Below are 21,654 nucleotides of genomic sequence, written 5' to 3' on the forward strand. Positions count from 1 at the left end.
GAGAACAAACTGTATAACCTACCTGATTCCACAGTCATTTTCCGCCATTTTGGATTTTGTCAAAAACCTTTAAAAAGTTTCACGCCTCACTTAAATTGTCCGATTTTCATGAAACTTAGTACATATGATCTTCAGACCAAGCCGCACAAAAGTTATCCCTTTTCGTCTTCGGAACTAAAACCACTCTCCCGTAACAGCCAATCGAAATTTGTGGCGAAGCCGCCAAACAGGAAGTGAGCTCATATCGCCGCAACCATTTCATGTATCATAACCAAACTTAGTACGTAGACTCAAGACTCCATCAGGAGGATGTTCAAATACTTTAGTGACCTCTGACCTCTAGGAGGCGCTGCTGGGGAGGTCCTTAGGCTGACCCAAGCAAAACTGTGAGGAAGTAGGCTCATATCTCAGCAATGCTTACACATATTGAAACCAAACTTGGTACATGGACTTGAGAACCCATTCTGAAGATACAAAATAAATTTGGAGTCTTTTGACCACTAGGGGGGCGCTATAATCACAGGAAGTAGGGTCATATCTCAGCAATGCTTTCACATATAGAAACCAAACTTGGTATATGGACTTGGGATCCCATCCTGAGGACACACAATACATTTGGTGACCAGATATAGTGACCGATAGAGATACAGCAAATTAGCTCATATCTCAGCAACGCCTTTATCTATCAAAACCAAACTTGGGCTGGTCACGTGACGCTAGCTGGGGAATGGCTGCTTAGACCGTGAGCTCCTGACACCATCCTGCAAATTACTTGTTAAAGTTTAATTCCTGCTAATTACTCGACGGCAATATACTTTGACCAACTTCTGACATCTATCATGTCACTTCAACCAGCAAAAGAGACGCAACGACAAAACACCAAGGTTAAAAACACTGACCATGCTGCTGAGAAGATAGCTAGCGATAAAGATGGCGTTCCCATCACTGATCCACTTGCTAACGAAGTAGCGAGTATGCACCAACTGCTGAAGCAGTTGGATGCGAGCCAGAAGGCAGCCCTGGCTGAAATCAAACAGGCAACTACAGCAATAAGCGAGAAACTGGATGGGTTTTCGGAACGACTAGAAAATGTAGAGACTCGCACTGCCATGCTTGAGGAAGCTATGGAAGAAGCAAGGGCTAACCCCCCTGCTCCAATGTCTGAGCTAGCAAACATGGAATGCAAACATGGGTTGATGATTTAGAGGAGCAGACGTAACAACTTGAGAAATCGTGGTTTTTCTGAAGGATTCAAGGGGAGGAATCCTGTTGAATTTTTGGAGAGGGTGCTACCTGAGCTCTTGGAAGTGGAGTTTACAAGGGGGCTTGTCATTGAACGTGCATATCGCACTCTGGCACCATACCAGGAGGGTCGCCCGCCGAGAGCTATCGTGGCAAAGTTCCTGTGCTTTCAGGACGTGTCACAGATTCAACGTGCGGCTAGAACTAAGGGGGAAGATTCTATGGGATAACAACAAAATTAGCATCTTCCCTGACTACACTAAAATGGTAGAAGCGCAGCGTCAGAAGTTTAATGAATGCAAGAAAAAAATGAACGACCGGCACATGAAGTTCACACTTGCCTACCCTGCAACGCTCAGGATTTTTTCTGACAATGGACCGGAGCGTCGCTTCAGTGACGCGGAAAAAGCCTTGGAATTCATCAACAAGCTGTAAGATTCTGGATGGAAGTAGTTGTATTTTTCACTGGCTAACTGATAATGATTGTAGCCAAGTCTACTGTTTTTTTTTTTTTTGGACACTGAAAGGATGTATAGCCGATCAGTAAGTAATACAAAGACCCTTACGTTTCATTTTCTGGACTTTAACTGAGTGACTGTTATGAAGGGTCGAGCCATTCTGAGTCTTCTTTCTTTGACGTGTGGTGTAAATTCTGTTTAACTTTAAGAAATCAAAAAAAAAAAAATGTGGCTACGTTTGCGGAGTTCCCATTGTTAGGCTACTTGTTTGTTCTAAATGTATGAGGTATTTTAGTTTCATTTCATATGATAGCAGTAGCTGACACGTTGCGAAACTTAATGTTGTAGATGTAGAATGTCTAGCCTAAGCATAGCAGGCGTCTTTTCGATGGTGTCGCTGTGTCGAGTAGCCTTGAAAGTGAGTGGTTCACGGACATATAACTTAGTGTTTAGAGTGTGATTCGCTTAGCACTCTTGATGGAGTACTTTAACTCCAGTTTTGTTTTTGAGTACTCCTATGAGGGAGTATATTGTTTGTATGGTTTGTTTAGTTTTTTGTTTTATTTGGAGGCTGTGCTATACCAAAGTTTAAACCTACATGAGCAGAAGTGACCGTGGCAGGGGGCTGAGGGTCTGTAGTTGGAACACAAAAGGGATGGGTCAACTCGTTAAAAGGAAGAAAATACTCAGTACATTGAAAGTTAAGAAATATGACGTAGTCATAGCCCTCCCTGGTTCACCCCGACCAGGTTGGGTTCATACGAAATCAACACTCCTCAGATAACCTACGCCGTCTGATAGACATAATATGGGCGGTCAGGAATGATGCAGCTCCCTGTCTCACCTCCCCATATTTTAAACTGCACAGAGGCACCCGCCAGGGTGACCCTGCCTCCCCAGCCATTTTTGCCTTAGCTCTAGAGCCCTTGGCGGCTGCCATTCGCTTAGACCCTAACTTCACCTGCATACGTGTGGGGACCATTACACATAAGGTGATGTTATATGCAGATGATATCTTGACCTTTGTTAGCCGCCCTGATACCTCCATCCCAGCGCTGCTATCCCTGATCAGCTCTTTTGCCAAACTCTCAGGATATAAGATAAATTGGTCCAAGTGTGAAGCCCTGGCCTTAACAACATACTGTCCAAAAACGCTATTCCAATCAGGCAATTCAGGTGGCCAGTTCAAGGCATTAGGTATCTTGGGATATTGTTTCCATTTAACTTGTTAGATATTATGAAAGTAAATATAGAACCATTACTTGAAACATTTAAATTAGACATAGAAAGGTGGTCACCCCTTCACCTGTCCTTATGGGCTAAGGCTAATGTTTTGAAGATGAGTGTAGCCCCTAAATTCAATTATATCTTGCAGTCCCTTCCAGTAGATGTGCCTGTGAATTTTTTTCGAAGGTTTGATAAATTATGTAACCTGTTCCTGTGGAATGGAAAGCGAGCAAGAATTCACCTTAAAAAATTTCAACAAAAATGTGATAAGGGAGGCTTAGGAATTCCAAATCAACTGCTATACCACTACGCATTTTGTCTACGACACCTGGCACAGTGGTACCTCCCCCCAGAACGGGCTCCACCATGTTTCACTGCAGAGGCTCATTATTGTCCTGATCTCCCATTGGCTGCACATCTTACAGCCACACTTCCCCCTGCTGCGCAGGACCATCCTGTTCTCTCATGTCTTAGGGGAATCTGGAGAAAAACTGCAAACAATTTAAATTTTGACCCCTTCTTAAATATGACATCTAGCATATGGTACAATCCTTGCTTAAAAATTGGGAAATCTTCTTTCTATTGGAAAGAATGGGTACAGAGAGGAATTTTAACACTAGGCAACCTCTATGAAGGAAGAGACCTCAAAACTTTCAATGATCTACAGGCGGAATTCCACTTGCATAAGAACAATTACTGGCGATACATACAAATTCATAGTCTCTTAAAGAAAAAATGTCAACCTCCCACAGCTCCACTTGGCGCAGAGACTCCTTCCCTCATTATAAAAACATATGGAAAGGGTCATGAGGCATCTCTTTATTACTCAATGCTGCTGCAGAGACACGGCACCATGGCCTCATTAAAGAAAGTATGGGACAGAGACCTCGAAACTACGCTAACAGAGGAAGAATGGACCAATATAATTCGCAACTTAAAGAAAATGGCACGTGATCTTCGCACTAGACTTATTCAGTTCAAGATAATACATAGAATGTACTGGACTCCCTCTAAATTGTACAGGCTTAAGCTTACTGCTAACCCAGGGTGCTGGAAGTGCTCAGATGATGGCACACTAACCCATATGTTGTGGCACTGCCCAAAAGTGCAAGACTTCTGGTCATCAATTCATGAGTGCATTCAGAAAGTCGTGGGCCTAGAGGTTCCCTTTTGCATTCGATTATACCTATTAGGAGACCCATCTACACTAAAAAATGACATTGCGTCTGTCTATGCAGAATGGATCCAGACAGCTATTATGATTGGTAGGAAACTACTTGTCCAACAGTGGAAGTCAGCCCATGCCCCATCAATCACAGATTGGTACAATGCTTTGACTACAGTCGCTGCATATGAACGAGTATCATTTACCATGCTGGATAGGTTAGATTGGTACTACTACTTTCTTCAATTTATAAATGACCCTCAGGGGTGAACTGCAGGCTTAGCCCCCTCTTCACACCATACAAGAGCTTCTCTTCACATCTAGCGCAGGCCTCCTCCCTATGTTTTTTATTTTTGTTGTTGCTGTTGTTATTTGACTCTTTTGTTTGTGGTCTTGTCTGGTTTCTGTGTGGGTATATACTGTGTATATATGATGCATGATTTACCCCCTATGTTTGTTTATTTGTGTAAAGAATATTTTCATGCTTTTCATTTGTGAATGGTAACTTGTACTGATGTTTAAAACCAATAAAATTTCTAATCACAAAAAAAAACTTGGTACATGGACTCGGGACCTGATCCTTACTTTGACCACTAGGGGCGCTATAATTAGGAAGACTTTTTCGTATCGACACCAAACTTGGTATGTTGAATCGTAAACACATCCTAAGGACCCACAATAAATTTGGTGACATTTGACCACTAGGGGCTCTATGATTAGCAGGACTTTAACCTATCGCAACCAAACCTTGTATGTGGACTTGGGACTACATCCTGAGGATGCACAATTAATTTGGTGTGCTTTCACCACTAGGGGTGCTATAATTATTAACACTTTCACCAATTTAAACCAAACTTTGTATATGGACTTAGGAGTATATCCATATAGATAGATTTCTGGGCCTATCTTAAACTGGATTTTTTTTTTTTTTACAAGGGGTGTGTGTGTGTGTGTGGGGGGGGGATCAGTCGTGTTTCTCTCTTTTTTCACCACAAGTGTTTGCTTCCCTGATTGAACCACACAATGATCCAACACATACAGCCAACAAGGCAAGAAATGTAACAGAAAACAATATTAACAGTTTAGAGTGGGGCGGTGGTAGTGTAGTGGTTAAGGAGCTGGGCTAGCGTGCAGTAGCCTGAAAGTTGTCGGTTCAATCCCCGGCTTCCACCGTTGTGCCCGTGAGCAAGGCACTTAACCCCAAGTTGCTCCGGGGACAATGTGATCCCTTGTAATATAGCTGACATATGTAAATCACTTTGGTCAAGAAGTGTCTGCTAAATGTAATGTAACTAAGTAATGAAGTAAGTAGAGTGGCCCAGCCAGAGTCCAGACCTCAATCCGTCAAAAAGTGAGCACAAGATGCGGTCAGGTTCAGTCTAGAATCATTGTGGACACATGGATAGGCTTGGTAGGTATGATAATTGCCATTTTGAGAGCTGTGAATGCAAATAAAGATGTTCCCATTGATTAATTAAAAAGGGTATGAATAATTTTGGACATGCCATTTCTCATAAAAATGTAAACAATGTTTTTGATTCCATGTTCCTACTACATTGTCTTACAAAGGTTTGCCATTTGGCAGTGTCATTTTCAATCAGAACAAACATATTGGTCAAGAGAAAACATTCAATCAATATTTGCCAGGAGTATGAATAATTTTGTTCTGTATGTGTTATAATTTTGCTTATGTTCGTTTATTTGTTTTTTTTTTAGCCTCCTGTGGAAGAACATGACTCTTCAGAAGGACCGTCTCCATCGCTTTCAACTGGTTCTTTTGTCCAGGAACTTTTTCAGGCCCAGTATAGGTATGTGATTAGATCAGATTGCCTACTATGTACATTTTAGTGCATATTTTGTGAGGCATACCCGTGTTCTCCTAGGGTGGCTGTATTGTATGGTTATATGCGAGTGATTGAAGTTAAGTTATGCTGTTTAAAGAGCAATTCATAAGTTCAATGTGTTTCTAAATGTACAATTGATCAGAAGTTAATGTAGAAAGGTCTTTATGGATGATTTAATGTTATTTACTATGGCATAAAATCTATGGATAAAGGGCTCAGTTTTAAGCAGTTTAAGCTTTGTTCTACCAATTGAAATGACAAAGTAGCCTAATATAATGTCACTGACAAGATAATAAATCCACAACACCAACTAGAGAATGACTAACATTTTTCTTGACTGACCACGAGCCTCATTAGCCGGTTTAAACCGGTTAACTGATTAGTTTAAAATATGTTACGCTATTTGAAATAACAGCCATTTCGAGCCGCGCCTGCAATTTCGCAACTCTGTCGCATGGTCGCCCTTCCACTCACGTCACTTTTTTTAAAATCCCCTACAGCGCGAAACATGAGTCCCGCAAATGCGGCGCCAAGTAGCTTGTATGTAATCGGAGGACAAATGGCTCCTTAGTTTCGAAATGGTTTAGGTACAGTGGGCATCACTTTCAAATGACCACTTCATTCGCGCATTACGCGGCGTGAAGCTGCGTGAAGCTTTAGTACCACTTTCAGCCACTGTGCGTCGCTCTACCACTGTACATCGCTCTGCCTGCGGTCCCTTCTGAAAAAGCAGGCTCTACCATTAAACATAATTGTTGCCGAGAGTAATCCCAGCCTACGAATTCAATAACAAAATAAATCATGCATAATTAAACATTACCTCGATTTAGGCTACTTGGGTATGGCTTAAGGCTTGACTACACAGTGGTAACGAAAATTGAAATCGAAATTTGCTGTCTACATTATTGTCAGTGTTGGGGTTAACGCAACTACGCAAATCAAAACAGTGGTGTGATAATTGAGCCAGTAGAGAAATAACTGTTCAGAATTAATCTGTAGCCTTGGGTAGGCTTCTGCAGAAAACAATGTTGTTGCCGATTTAATACTATCTGGCAACGTTTTTAACAGGCTACGCAATAGAGGCTTAGACAACTATGACCCACGTTTTGTTTCGTAAATTAATTTGCCCTACTTCTTGACTGCAATGTAGTCAATTGACTGCTTTACATGTCATTTTTATTTTTCTGTACAATAAACAAATACATCTGCTTTATGCCGCAGAATTACATTCATATTTGGAACTTACATAGTCCAATGCATCGTTCCACTACGTTAGTGTTTCCCAAAACGAACGTTCGCAACCACTATCGTAAAGTTGTGTAGTTACAACTACACCTCTCGACCTGTGGTAGAATGCTAGAAGCATAGTTCCAGGGATCTTCATGGCAAAGACGTCACTGACGCCAGTTATTTGTTTGCAAATTAATAATTATGAATATATTTAGGTTTCTAATTGATATTTACACTTCTAACCACCATACATCCATATTTTAAAATGCCCAAGGCAGAAAATACATAAATTAAAAGTCAATTTGCAGCCATGTGCACGTAAGTAAAAGTCACACACTTGCAGATAAGGTGGTGCGCACTTTTTGACGAGTCAGCTGAGAATATGTAGCCTTTGATTTTCATGGAGGGGGGGAGGGGGGGGGGGGGAGGTCCTTGTTAGTTTACGCAAACCAAGCCAAGAAGGCTGATAATGATTTTGATAATATGATCTGCACAAAAGATAAACTTAAGTAAACAACGATGTCAATATTGTTGTCAACGTCTTAACCCAGATTCGAACTCTTGGACAGGGGACTGGTAATTGCTGTGCAACGGCGGCTGTCATCTGCCGGCCTTAACGCAATGCGCCACAGAAGTATGTGCAGGTGCCCGTTCACGTGCTACTAAATGTCATTAACCACCTTAGTCCAGACTACTGAAGTTTGGAAACTATCATGGTCCAAACTTACAGTACTATGTAAGTACGACAGTTTTGGGAAATAGTCGTAACTTACATGTTGGTTAGTTGAACGATGCATCCTGTTAGTAAAAAGCTAACCTCCGTAGTTGTACGGGAAACGCCCCCCAGATCAGGCCATTAGCAATCTGTTTATTTTATTTTATGAAGCCTACACAGTATATCACATCCCACATTCTTTCTCAGACAGATGCAATAGCCATTGGTCAAGTATTGAGTATAAAGCAATTAAGATAGTACCCTATACAAAAAGTAATTCATACTATCATAAAAATTCGTTAAAACGAATAGCATTTTGCAACTTGACAAAACACTGGATTAAATATCATATGCACAGGAGAAAACTTGTACATCCATTGGCCCGTGGGGAGATCACATTCCAGTTGCCTCTCCCTTCAGTATGACTTGTTCGGCTGTGAGCTTGTTTCGCCAAAAAAAAAAAACTATTGCAGATATCAATGCGTCTTTGTTCATGGGTTTGGCCTCACAGCAGAGGCTTAGACAACTATGACCCACGTTTTGGTTTCATAATTTGCACTACTTATTGACTGCAATGTAGTCAATTGACTGCTTGACAGGTTATTTTTATTTTTCTGTACAATACACAAATACATCTGCTTTATGCCGCAGAATTATGCACTTGGATAGCCTATAGAACGGGCACATTTTGGAGAGAACGCACGCAAGAATCTGTAGGCTATTTGTGGCTGGTTACCAGCAAACAATGTTTAATGCATTAACTCAAGACGTCAAACATTTTCTAAACAATACAAACAGAAAGGATGCAGCAGGCAGCAAATGTAGAAGAGTCATTTCCAGTGGAAGAACAAAATGCTGAATGAAGCCCAAATTTATGAAGGCATATCTGGCAAGTTGTTATTTTTTGAAGACGTAAATGGTTGGGCTATAGGCCTAGTTTGCAAGAAGGAGACATAAAGCGTGAGCATGCCACACTATCCACAGCTGTGGTAGCGGGGGTAGGAGGATTACTGTTAGCGCAGGATTTATATAAAATTCTTCAACAGAAGGCCTGCCTCGAATGCAGGCATGTGGTTTGCGCAGCCTACAGTAAGTAGGTCTAGTGAGTTAGGAGTCCTCTAGACTTCTTTTCAGCTATCTCAGAGGTGGAAAGTTGCGTTTGTTGGGGGCAGGGCCGGGTTAACAATTCATAGACCCTTGGGAACAAATGTCTGATAGCCCCCCCTGCCGTGAATCGGGCGGTCAGTTAATAGGCCTATCGTGAAGATTTGTATTGCCATTTAAGGCACGAGTGCATCTGTGAGGCCAAGCCTCACCAAGTAGCCCGTTTGTTTACAACTAACATTACATTTAATTAAACTGCTTATAGGCTATGCCGAAATAGTTTCAACATTTTGAATATCAGTGTCAGGTGAATTAGGAAATGCCTTATGGCTGAAAGCTGCTTGGGATCCCCCCTGTCAAGCAATAACCATACAAAAAGTTAAAAACAGATGACATTATGCGCATCACTGACATAATGCGCAAATAATATAGCCTAGATATTCCAATATATTCAAATACATGTGTTTATTATGACCGCCGTGCAGCGAAGCGGCGGTCATATAGGTTTAGTCAGATTTTTTTTTTTTTTTTCGCATGCCCAAATTTCCGTCAATGATTCCCGGGACACTGAAAGACCGGGGTACACGAAACTTGGTGGACATGTAACCCCACATGGATAGCATGGAACCATCGTTTTTCATTTTGATCTGTAGCCCCCCCGCTGAATTGGACCCCCCGAAAGGAGGGTAGGGCAGACACAGTTTTCTGTGAATATCTCGAAAACCGTAGGGTTTAGGAGGACCATTTTTTTTTTTGTATGTTGATCTAAAGGGGCCATGTCAACCCATTCCATAACCACTCATTTCATGTATAGCGCCACCTAGTTAAACACAAAAAAGTAAAAATGAGGTGGTGTAATTGAAGGTATCTGTGACCTAACATAGTCAAAACTGCACGAAATTGGAAGTGTAGGATCATTATGACACCCTCTGTATGCACGCCAAGTTTTGTGGAATTCCGTTCATGGGGGGCCACACAATAAATTAATTTATGTTGCTATACACCAACTGGCCTGTAGGTGGCCGGAGACAGTTTTCTGTGAATATCTCGAGAACCGTAGGGCCTAGGAGGTCCACCTTTTTTTTGTATGTTGGTCTTAAGGGGGCATGTCAACCCATCCCATTACCACTTATTTCATGTATAGCGCCACCTAGTTAAAAATTAAAAAGCAAAAAATTAGGTGTTTTCATCTCAATATCTCTGGCTGACAAGGTCAAAACTGCACGAAATTAAAAGTGTAGGATCATTATGACACCCTCTGAATGCATGCCAAGTTTTGTGTACTTTCGTTCATGGGGGGCCTTACAATAAAATAATTTATGTGTACATTTAGTGACGTACACCAACAAGGATTCCCGGGACACTGAAAGACCGGGGTACACAAAACTTGGTGGGCATGTAACCCCACATGGATAGCATGGAACCATCGTTTTTCGTTTTGATCTGCAGCCCCCCCGCTGGACTGGACCCCCCGAAAGGAGGGTAGGGCAGACACAGTTCTCTGTGAATCTTTTATGGTATGTTGGTCTCAAGGGCCCACATCAACCTGGCTCATAATCACTCATTTGTGATTTGCCCCCCCTGCCCCGGTCAAAAATGAAAATGCAATATTATTCTGCTTTAATCGCCCCTATCTTCAGTTAAGATGTTCAGAACTGCACCAAATTTTATGTGTATGATTGACCTGGCATTCTCTGGGGGTCTGGGGGTATGCCAAGTTTCGTAGAATTTCATCCATGGGGGGGGGGGCTAAAAAAATTAGGTTATGTGTACATTTAGTGACTGTACACTCATTGGCCTGTAAATGGCGGTGCAGACATATAAACATGCACACACACAGGCACCCACATACTATCGGTATTAGAACGGCCGATACATAATTACAAATTCAATAGGATCAAAAGAAAGCCAAAATATTCATCATCATCATGGCTGCATTTTCAGTATTGGCGATAAGTAGTCGTTTGTCCACTAGATGGCGCATCGTTGCAGTGAGACGTAATTTTTTTGGAAGTTAAAAGTGGGTTGAATAAATAATGGACACTTCCTACAAGGACTGTAATTTACCGCAGCGAACATCTAATAAGGACAGGACGATGTTCACATGAAGTGTAAGTGAGGATGAAGTGAGGATGTTTATCGGCCATGCTTGGTTTTTACTGCAGGTACATTAATCTTGTAATATCAATAAGGACCTAGGTAATGTTACCGTTAGCGTTGGTTGAGTGATGGAGGCCCATTTGATTGATTGCATTTGTAGAAAACTATAAATGCGGTTATACCAAGCAAATTGATAGCAGCACTGTTTGTATCTTTCGACTGTCATTTATTGCACGTGCTACAAAATCATTCTGTGCAATGGAAGATTTACCAACGTTACACCGGTCTGATACAGTTTTGCCTATACATGCGTGAGACTGAGACGCCTGTTTATTTTGTTTTAAGTGCGTGCAGGGTGTGAGAGGGGAATCGATGTGCTTTGATTCCAGCTTGGTAGTTGTAGTCTATGAAATTAAAAAGCACGTGTGTGTGAAGTATCCAAACAATGACACCTTCATTTCATTATGGCTGCTTTAGCAACACACCTTAAGCTACTGTGTAGTGGGTCCCATTTAGAAGTGGCTACTTAATTCGCGCTTTCCTTGACTCATGGAACTGCGTGAATGTTATTACAACTTTTCGCCACGATATGGCAGTTTAAGTCCGCTTGATACTGTAAGTCGTAAGCCATTGGTTTCCAAAGGAGATTTTATTTGTGTCGCCAGCATAGCCTATTGACAATTTATGTTGTAAATAGGCCTACCTTATAATCCTACCTGTAGCTTAGGGAAGCTAACTGCTTTCTATTAGAATCTAGTTTGTTAGTTACAGTTTTGTCATAACTCCCTAATGCATTTTTGCATTTAGAATAGCCAGAGCGTGTATATCTCAATCTGAAAATTAAACAATATCGGGTGCCTATGGACTAGGCTGGGTGAACCCAGCCTGATCTGCCCGCTATTTATTTTTTGATTTCTTAAAAGATTGAGCTTGGTCTGATGAAAGCCAGACTAGCCATGGACCTCAGTTACACAATGCAAGGGAACATGAATCAGCCTATATTTGCACGAACAATAACGGACAAAAGCTCTTCAACTTTGGCCCGTTAAAATGTGTATGAACAGTCTAGCGACGCATTTCATCAAGGCCCATTTGGACATGTCAGTTATTTGCACCACTGGTTAGATGTAAAACAGCATTTCGTTTCAGACTACTGTTACTTAATTTGTGCATTAACAATAACGTTTCAGACTACTGTTACTTAATTTGTGCATTAACAATAAAGTATTACATGAACTAAAGATGACTAAAATCTTATGTAGAAGAAGAAATATTCACAAAAAATCCATCCATCCAAAAATGACCTTTGTTTTTGATAGCTGTTGAAAACGGCATGGAACTGACAGAGATGTTTTTGTTTATAAATACATAAAAAATAAATAAATAAATAAATAACATTATGCTGATACCTTTTGCTTTTCCCAAATACAATGTAGCCTACAGGTGTAAGTGACCTTTCATCAATCCAGTTGCAATGGATGAACTGTGATGACCTGCCCTACTTGTGATTGTTTAGAGATTTTAAAGGTTTTATAACAATGCTACATCTTCTTTGGCTATTCTACAATCTATTCACCTTTTCAGCACAAGTAGGCTACTTTCTGTGCAGCCGCACACACACACTCAGGCATGCCAAACAAGCATACACAAAAGTTTCAAGAGTGGGGGATGGAGTAAAAGATGGAGACAAATTGAAGTGTGATTTATTTTCGCGGAATGGATGTACAGGACTGAGCGGCGGTCATATTTTGTACCGCTATGCGGTACATCTAGTTTTAGAGGGGATATTCGAACGTCATTTTTGAGCAATTTTGACAGCCCTAGTCCACTGTAGGCTACGCCAATCGTCTATTAACACCTTCCACTAACCCCGGTGAGTGGGGGTCGTTATAATGCGTGTGAAATAGCACCATTGAGTAGCCTATGCGAAATAGCCTTAAAATCGTTCCGGTGTTGTGTGCCTTCTGGTTTCTCCACCTACTGGTTTCCTTGCGCGTGCATGCGCTGCAGCAGTTGTCAGACATTCACAAACAAGTTGTTTGAAGTCGCTTTTCATACACCATGAGCGCTCGGCTACATTACAGCCACTCGGACAAAAGACATGTAAAAAATATATGTTTTGAAAACTAGCATTAAACTGGATTCGATCCCGCAAAAGCAACACACGCGTGACTCTCCATCCTGATTCCCTACTCTTCGAGCCAACTAATATGTTACGCGAATCAATTAACTATTGTAGGCTACCATTAATTAATAATGTAGGCAACACCCAGGTAACATGTTGTCCAGGCTATCTGAAACAAGGGGTTGCCTCTCATCTACAACAACTGGTTACGTTGGGCTGCTACAGTGCACTGTGCACAGTAGGCCTATGCTACTCTTTGTGGTTGATCAACTAAAAATAAAAGATGTATTTGGTGATGACGTTATTGTAGGCCTAGTAGACCTAAATTCTGAGAAATTAAATGGTACGAGAAACAATCTACATAGCGCACCAGACCGCGATGTCTTCAAGGGTTGAATGAAGGGAGTTTGCAAAAATTAGTGTATTTTTCAAGTCAATAAACATTCTTAATTTTCGAATGTCTTTGTCAGGGAACATCTGACTTTTAAAAACCATAGGCCTGGTAGTCGCTCAGACAAGGAGTTATAAGATAAAGGCAATACCATTTGTGTCACCTAATGCAGTTCAGTGAATTAGCAAGATACCATCAGAAGGCAACAATCATAAGGCACAGTGCGCGCGCGCGCGCTCTCTCCCCTGCGCATAAAGCTGTCTGCGTGTTGTAGGCTAGATTTGCGGGAGTTCTTTCTATCTGCTTACTTTTGTGAGTTGCGACCACCTAGGCTATGTTATAGACGTTCTATGAGGTACCAGTGTTTAGCTGTGTCACAAAACATTAAGCTTTGTCAAGACTACTTTTAAAATGATATTCAGGGCTATATACATTTTAAACATTCAAGTCAAGTCAAGTCAAGTCAAGTCAGATTTATTTGTATAGCGCATTTAACATGCACAGAGTGCAACCCAAAGCGCTCCACATATAAGACATTGTCATTGACACAGACTAACAAAGACAATAGATGCCGGACGGAGCGGCGTAGTCGCCAGCGTACCCGTGACACCAAGTCATACAAGACATACAACAAACAAATTAATAAATAAAAATTAAAAATAAAATTAGTCCATTTTCCAACCGGCTGAAAATGTCCAAGGGCAAAGATGACCCGCGTGAAAACTGCGCACAGCTGTGTCTTCACGATGCAACACCAACAAAGTTCTTTATAACTGACCAACCCGGAGAATTCACTGGCAGTCTGGAGAGCACTGGAAGGACTAGACAGTCCGAATTTGCGATGGGCGACCCTGCTGATTATCAGCTCGGTGGTCCTAGACAGTGACCGTTTGTTGTTTGTTGTTTTATTCGGGGCTGAAGACCCGACAAAGCCTTGCGTTAATTCTTCAGGTGGGAAGTGTCAGAAATTTTCATACGAGAGACGCTCTCATTGGTGGTTAGTATATGGAGTAGGGAATTGACAGCAACATATCCAATCACATTATGAGAGATGCTGAATTTAACATAAACTGCGATGTTTGATTTTAAATTAATGTAAATTTAGCCAGGACTGTAAGCTGGCACACGTGGGTGCTCAATGTTTTCAGTGGGTGCCCGAGAGACGGAGCACCCACGGTATCGGCGCCTATGACAAGCGTATCTCGCGGTTGCATCCATTACAAACAAACATGCAATGTAAACCTCTGGGATTGGGGAGAGCACTAATTGCTCTTCTGAATAAGCACAAAGTCAAGCCTTTAAATGAAAAACACTCTTTAATAATCTAAAAAATAAACGCTAATGAAGTAAACTTGTGACCATCAAAAATCGTTTATCGCCTGTAACTCCGTGATAACAGGACGTAACAGGAAGGCATTTGGCTGAGCAACGGAGGTTAATATGTGCTATATTTTGTCCAAATGATGTCTGTCTATCATCGTTGCACTCGGAGAAAACCAGAATGTTTAATTTGTCCTGCGTTTCTTCATATGGCTGCAAACGGGATTCACTCGCCGTTAACCAAATATTTCTTTATTAGGGCAGGGCAGGCATATTTCTGGCTATTAAATTATTTCTAAACCAGTCTGCTATAAAGTCTGTAGTGAAGTCTGCGTAGGGTTTTCCAGCTCCATTTCTTTTTACGAGACACCCTGCTCACTTGAGACCTCTGCCGGTTGTTGCAGCGTCGTTGCAGCGTCACTGGTAAAATACAAATTAAAGTTGCGTGATGCCACGTGATCCCGCGCGCAGACCGCGAGGGAAGCTGGCAGTCCAACATGATTTCATAGCAGGCCAAATATAAAATAAATGTTAAATATAGCCTAGATATTTGTAAATATTAGATGATCAGATGATTTACAGTTCTATGTTGTCATGTTTCATGTTTTGTACTAATGTTTCATACAGTGATGCAAGTCTACTGCTGTCGATAGGCTAAATACAACTTTGATCATTTCTATAGCCTACTGCTGTATAGTTAACTTTGGCCTTGGTGCCCTGACATGTGGCCTTTGTGCCCATAGACATAATATACATAGACGCCGCATCGACCGCTACTCCTTACTAGCGCTGACGAGATTTGGAGCCGCCATCTTGGACCGGTCATCCACTCCACTCAGTGTAATCTGTTTGGCCGGTGAGATGAGCTGTCAGCGCACTTAATTAATCATATCTCACTGAATACCGAACAGATTCTCACGCGGTTTTTTTTGCTGCAAAGGTCATACATGTAGCTATGATACAGGACACATGATTTAGCGTATTTTAATATTCATAGTGGGTTTAACAGTAATAGAATATTCTGATATATGATATAAAGTGACCTGACGTCCGATATTAAAACTGGGAACATAATCCATGTTTGACAGCATAGACAAAACTAGTTTGATACAAGTTTAATGAGTTAAATATAGTTCACAGTTGACAGAAAACTTCCATCAACAGCATTATTCACAGTCCACAGAAAGGTTCCATAAACATTTAAGTGAGATCAGTGCCATTCAGACATCTGAGGGGTATTCCAAGTAGGCCTATGTGGTTTAGTGACAAACTTGGGTAAATTGACTCAGAATAAGTTGTAAACCTCCCAGTAGAAAAGCTGTATGATACAGGAAACATGGTTGTGTGTATTTTAATATTCATAGTGGGCTTAACAGTAATAGAATATTCTGATATATGATATATTATAAAGTGATGACATCCAATATAAAAACTGGGAACATAACTAATCCACTTTTGACAGCATAGACAAAAACTGGTTTGATACAAGTTTTAATGAGTTAAATTTACAGAAAAAAATCCATTAACATTTTCAGTTCAGTGCCATCAAAAATAAAGTGATGAACAGACATTGGTGTGGCATAAAGGAAATGGAGTAACTGGGTTCAATATCAACAGCATTTGTTAGACAAGTTCCATAAATATTGTAAAGTGCAAGTTTGTAGGTTTGTTTCTGATCCTTAAAAAACAGACATTGGTTTGGCATAGTAAGTGTAACAGTTCATCAATTCAAGACAAAAAGGTGACTTGTCACTTGTACAGTGTCAATGGGTTCATCAACAGCATCTGTTATTTACAGTTCACAGAAAGGTTCCAGCCCCAATGAAGAGATTAAATAAAAAGGAATTAAGAAACATTTTAGAAACTGCTAAGATCAACCTGTTCATTGCAATCAGTAAAGAACCGGGGAGTGTCTTCACAGGCTCAGTGAGACAGAGTTACCGTCATGCAGTTGGTTCTATGATTTCGACAACTGGTGCATGTCATTTTGTATGTTCCCACCTTGCTAAAATTGCTTGGGTACACTTTGGCTGAGAACAAAAGTGCTTCAGACAGCAGGTGGGCAAATAAGATGGCATAGTAAACTGGGTAAACTCCATAAAAGAGGACTGAGTCAACCAGACGATGGGAAAATGGGACACAGAGTGGCGAATGCAGGTGATGAAGGTGGAGCTCATAAATCAAACATTCAGTCACAGTGTAGCAGATGCCCTGCAGTACTGCAATGAAGAGCTGCACCTTCCTCAGTTCCAGGGGTGTGAGGAGACCGTTCAGTTCATTCACAGTCTTCTTGAACAAGGCAGTTGTTCTGGAGAGATACAAAATAATAAATAAATGAATGAAAAGGAATTTGAGAGGCATCTTATTCTTGTTAGGGTAAATGACATGTGAATAATACAGTGTTGGGCAAGCTACTTCGAAATTTTAGTGAGCTAAACTATCAGTTACTCTGCCATGAATAAAACACTACACAAAACTACCACCCAGTCAAATGTATTAGTAGCCTAACACAAACACGGCAGTAGGCTAGTTCACTACATAGGAAGCTACTTTAAATTGTGCTAATTTCACATGACAAGAACAGTGTAGCTTGTCTGGCTAAGCTACTTGATAAATAAAGAAGTTGAGCTATTGAAAAGTTACTTTATTCAGGAAATAGTGAGGCTACCACCAACACACTTAAGCTACAAGTAGCAGCTAGCGATTGCCCAATAGGCTAGTCTGTGCCACTTGTGTAAAATTCGCCAGCCAAATCTAGTATGATTTATTTCTACAATAGCCTTCTTGTGTAATCTAAGTCAGTGTTATGGAATATGACTTATCAAGTCTCAGTTCATAGCCGGGTGAACACCGAGTAAACATAGCCTAGCTAGATGGCTACGGTTTTCATACAGTAATATCAAAGATTGCTCCTTCTCAGCTCTCTGGTAATATTCTATTCACAAAATACAACCAATAGTACGGTTATGTTAAATCTTACTTGTGAAAAGTAAATCCCCCGAGTATGGTCCGCCGATTTGAGAAGGAACATGCTGCACAGTGCTGTCATCTTCTGTCTTCTGCTGCAACGCAACGAGGAGTATGACCGGTCCAAGATGGCGGCCGCATTTCTTGTTTCCAGCAGCCAATGCGGTGTCTATGTATATTATGTCTATGTTTGTGCCCCCCACCAAATATGCCCAACTGAAGGCCAAGTGGCCTTGCCCCTAAAATTGTGAAATTCCAAGCCTGGGCTGTTTGTTACCTTACTACTGAGTGGGAAACAGTGCACAACTAACTAGCTAATGACTAGTCTGATGTCAATCACACCACGAATTGATTCCAAAAAAATATGTTAGGCTATAGGCTACAAGCTAGGACTGCCACTGTTTTCAGTGTGAAGAAGAGCATAATTATTTACAGAAGGAAAGCAACTCACGAGCGCACTTCACTCAAAGCAGTTCAATGTTTTGCAAGTTGTGTGTGTGTCACCATTCAACATTGTGAAGGAGGGTGCGCGAGCTGGGTAGCAGCGCTTCCATAAAGGTCTCTTTCAAAATGTAGCCCACATGATGGCATTTTTGAGCTAGTGAGAGAGTCAGATTTTTGGCTTCTGGTAGTAACTTAATAATTAACTAAAGCAAAACTTGAGTGATATCACAAATTTGAAATGAAAAATATGAAGGCAACAAGTGGCGGGTGAGGCTAGAGTTGGAGGGATATTGTGTCCTGTTGCTGTAAAGGACGAGCCCAATCGCCTATTTTTCAGTTGTGTAATAAAAGCAGTATCATCATGCAGTGGTCGAAGGTCAGAGTGGGATAGGTTGGGATATTGTAGAAATTTAACTTAAATTGCAATTCCAACCGCAACATGCCTGCTTGCTGACAAAAATGACAAAATATATCAAAGCACTTTTTGCGTTTGAATGTAGCACGAAAAAATGTTTAAACAGCTGGTCAAATGATTTAGCTAATTGAGCCTGTACACCAGCAATTGTTGAACATTTACCTGTACAAGGACATTGACAGTAGCCCAGCCTAACAAGCAGATGTATATAAGTATATATACTCTTTTGATCCCGTGAGGGAAATTTGGTCTCTGCATTTATCCCAATCCGTGAATTAGAAACACACTCAGCACACAGTGAACACACAGTGAGGTGAAGCACACACTAATCCCGGCGTAGTGAGCTGCCTACAACAACAGCGGCACTTGGGGAGCAGTGAGGGGTCAGAAATAAATCAGATTAATCAGAAATAAATAATGTAATCTGCAGCGCTTTATTTAACAAACTGCAAGCAACAAGAGGGTTGAGTTCGCTGCGAGGCCAAACCCAAGAGCAGACGAACTGATCTCTGCAATAGTCATTTTGGAGGTACAAACTCTCCCTGCTCCTGCTTCCATTTTACATTGACTTGACATTTTTTAAATTAAATTTTTGCAACGTTCTCCTAATGTGCCTTTTGCACGAAAAAGAACGTACTCGCCTATTCTGCTACTAGGCCACTGAAAGGAACAACAGAAAATCTGTTTAGGCAGTCATAGGCTATATGGTAACGAGCTGTGTGCGCCTGGAAAGACGATAGAATATTTGCTTTCTGAATAGCACAAATGTTCTTCCCAATCGTTTCCATAAAATAGTCAAAGACAGAAAACGAAGTCTTATAATGACATAATGGTATAGTCTGTTTTCCAGTTAGGATGCGCGGGTGAGGGATAAGGCCTTCATGGTGGACCACACACTTTTTCTTGTGTCAGGAACACTGCACATAGGCATAGTCCATAGCCCAGCTCCAGTAAAGACGGCTCTGGTCACCCCCGCTTCCCCTAGCCTACCATTCAGGCTATGAAGACCTGCGGGGAGTAAAACGACTTGTTGCCTTTTTGGGACATTAAGCTACGTTAAGCTTTTTCACGTTAAGCCCCCCTCCCCCACCCCCTTCTTTCACAAGCAGTGCAGCTTTCTGAAGCGGTGCTTTTTGAAGCTAATGTATCAAGAAATACCACCAATATTGTTGTGTGGCAATAAAAGTATCCAGGGTTTGCGCAAGTAGCCTAAATATATGAATATTGAGTTATTTAATTAATAAAATCCTTAATGTGGAAAAGCTTAACGTAGCTTAACTCATTGAATGCCAAGCTGTTTTCGGAAGCTTTGTCCTAGAGTGCCAGCAATCTAGACCATTGTTGATGATTTTTGTACAGCCACAGCATATTCTGTGTTATAGCTATGAACACATACAATGGCTCGTTTGAAAGCTGAGACTTTAAGCTCTCAGTGGGTGCAAACCGTGTATTTCTACACGCCTCTGTTCCATGAAATATTCTTTGCCTGTAAAGTTTCCGGGAAGTGACCTAGCGAGGCCTGGCGAGACTGCCACCTAATGTCCTATTCACAACTAATGGGCGCATGCATACGCAGCGACCGGCAGCAGTGTGGAGCATGTCCGTTTTGTTTGTCAGTTTTTTGTGGTTTTTAAGTTTGTCTAGCAGCTTGCTTAAGTTTGTTTGTTTGTGGACTGATCTACCCCAGCTTGTCAAAGTGGGTCAAAACTCAGCGACATGCAGGGCTCTACACTAACATTTTTTTCCAGGAGCACTTGTACGCCCAAGTTAAAAAAAATGTCTACATTTTGTTAATGTAAAATAATATAATGCATTGCCATATTTGCATATAGCCTGTATGAAGTACACTATCCTGCCAAATGTAGGTCCTTAGGCCAATTTATTTATTTGTGAATCCACCTATAGCTAATCCAAATATGCCCATGGTGACCTATCTGACTGCATACTGCCCAATACTAGCCTACTACTGTAACCGTGAATTTTCTCTTCAACAAAACCCAACATAGTCTAATCAATGATATTTATATTTATTTGAAATATCTGTATATTTCAAATAAAATGGCACCTGGGATCTCCTAAACCAAGGACGATTCAATACTCCAGAGACTTCTTGCTAACATTTAAAAACACCTGTGACCAGGGGACCACCAGCGGACTTGGTTTTACCTGATCTGGAGGAACTTGCCGGCCTCGGAAAAGGTGACCACTTCAGAGCTCCACCACGGAAACCAAGGAAGCGAGGCAGGAGAGGCGGAGTGTGGGAGCGCATGAGACGGCAACACCTGTCTCGCATTCCCCTGCCTTCAATTATCCTGTCCAACACCCGTTCTCTCCGTAATAAAGCTGACGAACTCCAGGCTCTTGTTCGCCACCAACATGCATTCAAAAACGCCTGTATTCTGGCCTTCTCAGAGACCTGGCTCGGGGAAAGGGACGCTGATGGTGATTTGGTTATAGACGGGTTTGGGAACCTGTTCCGTACCGACAGAACGTCCACAACCACCGGAAAATCATGCAGAGGTGGGGTATGTGGGTGTATGTATATTAATGAACGCTGGTGCAAAAACGTTCTAGTGAGAGAGAGACTTTGTACCAAGGATGTGGAGCTGCTTTCCTTGTCCATGCGCCCTATGTATTTGCCTCGAGAATTCCCACAGATTTTTGTTACTATCGTTTACGTTCATCCAAAGGCGAACGAAAAAAACCGCCTCAGAGCTCCCCCCCTCGGCTCAGCTGACCATAACTGTGTGTTCTTGGTTCCATCATATCAGACATGTCTTCAGAGGGGGAAGGTGACAACTAGAACCATCAAAGTGTGGTCAGAAGAGGCCACTCTCACACTCCAGGGCTGTCTGGATAGCACAGACTGGGAGGTGTTTATTGAATCCTCTATAGACATTGATAAAC

General features: G+C 41.5%; 1 protein-coding gene across 1 annotated transcript in view; it reads left to right on the forward strand.

Moving 5' to 3' along the window:
- The window catches only part of usp31 (ubiquitin specific peptidase 31), a 233,316-nt gene that overhangs the window by 42,655 nt on the left and 169,007 nt on the right, over positions 1–21,654 (forward strand). The window contains exon 3 of the mRNA XM_042086217.1: positions 5,809–5,900. Within this exon, the coding sequence (XP_041942151.1) occupies positions 5,809–5,900 (92 nt within the window). The remainder of the gene's footprint in view (positions 1–5,808; positions 5,901–21,654) is intronic.

Source organism: Alosa sapidissima, chromosome 3 (genome assembly GCF_018492685.1).
Source record: "Alosa sapidissima isolate fAloSap1 chromosome 3, fAloSap1.pri, whole genome shotgun sequence".
Lineage (NCBI taxonomy): Eukaryota > Metazoa > Chordata > Actinopteri > Clupeiformes > Clupeidae > Alosa > Alosa sapidissima.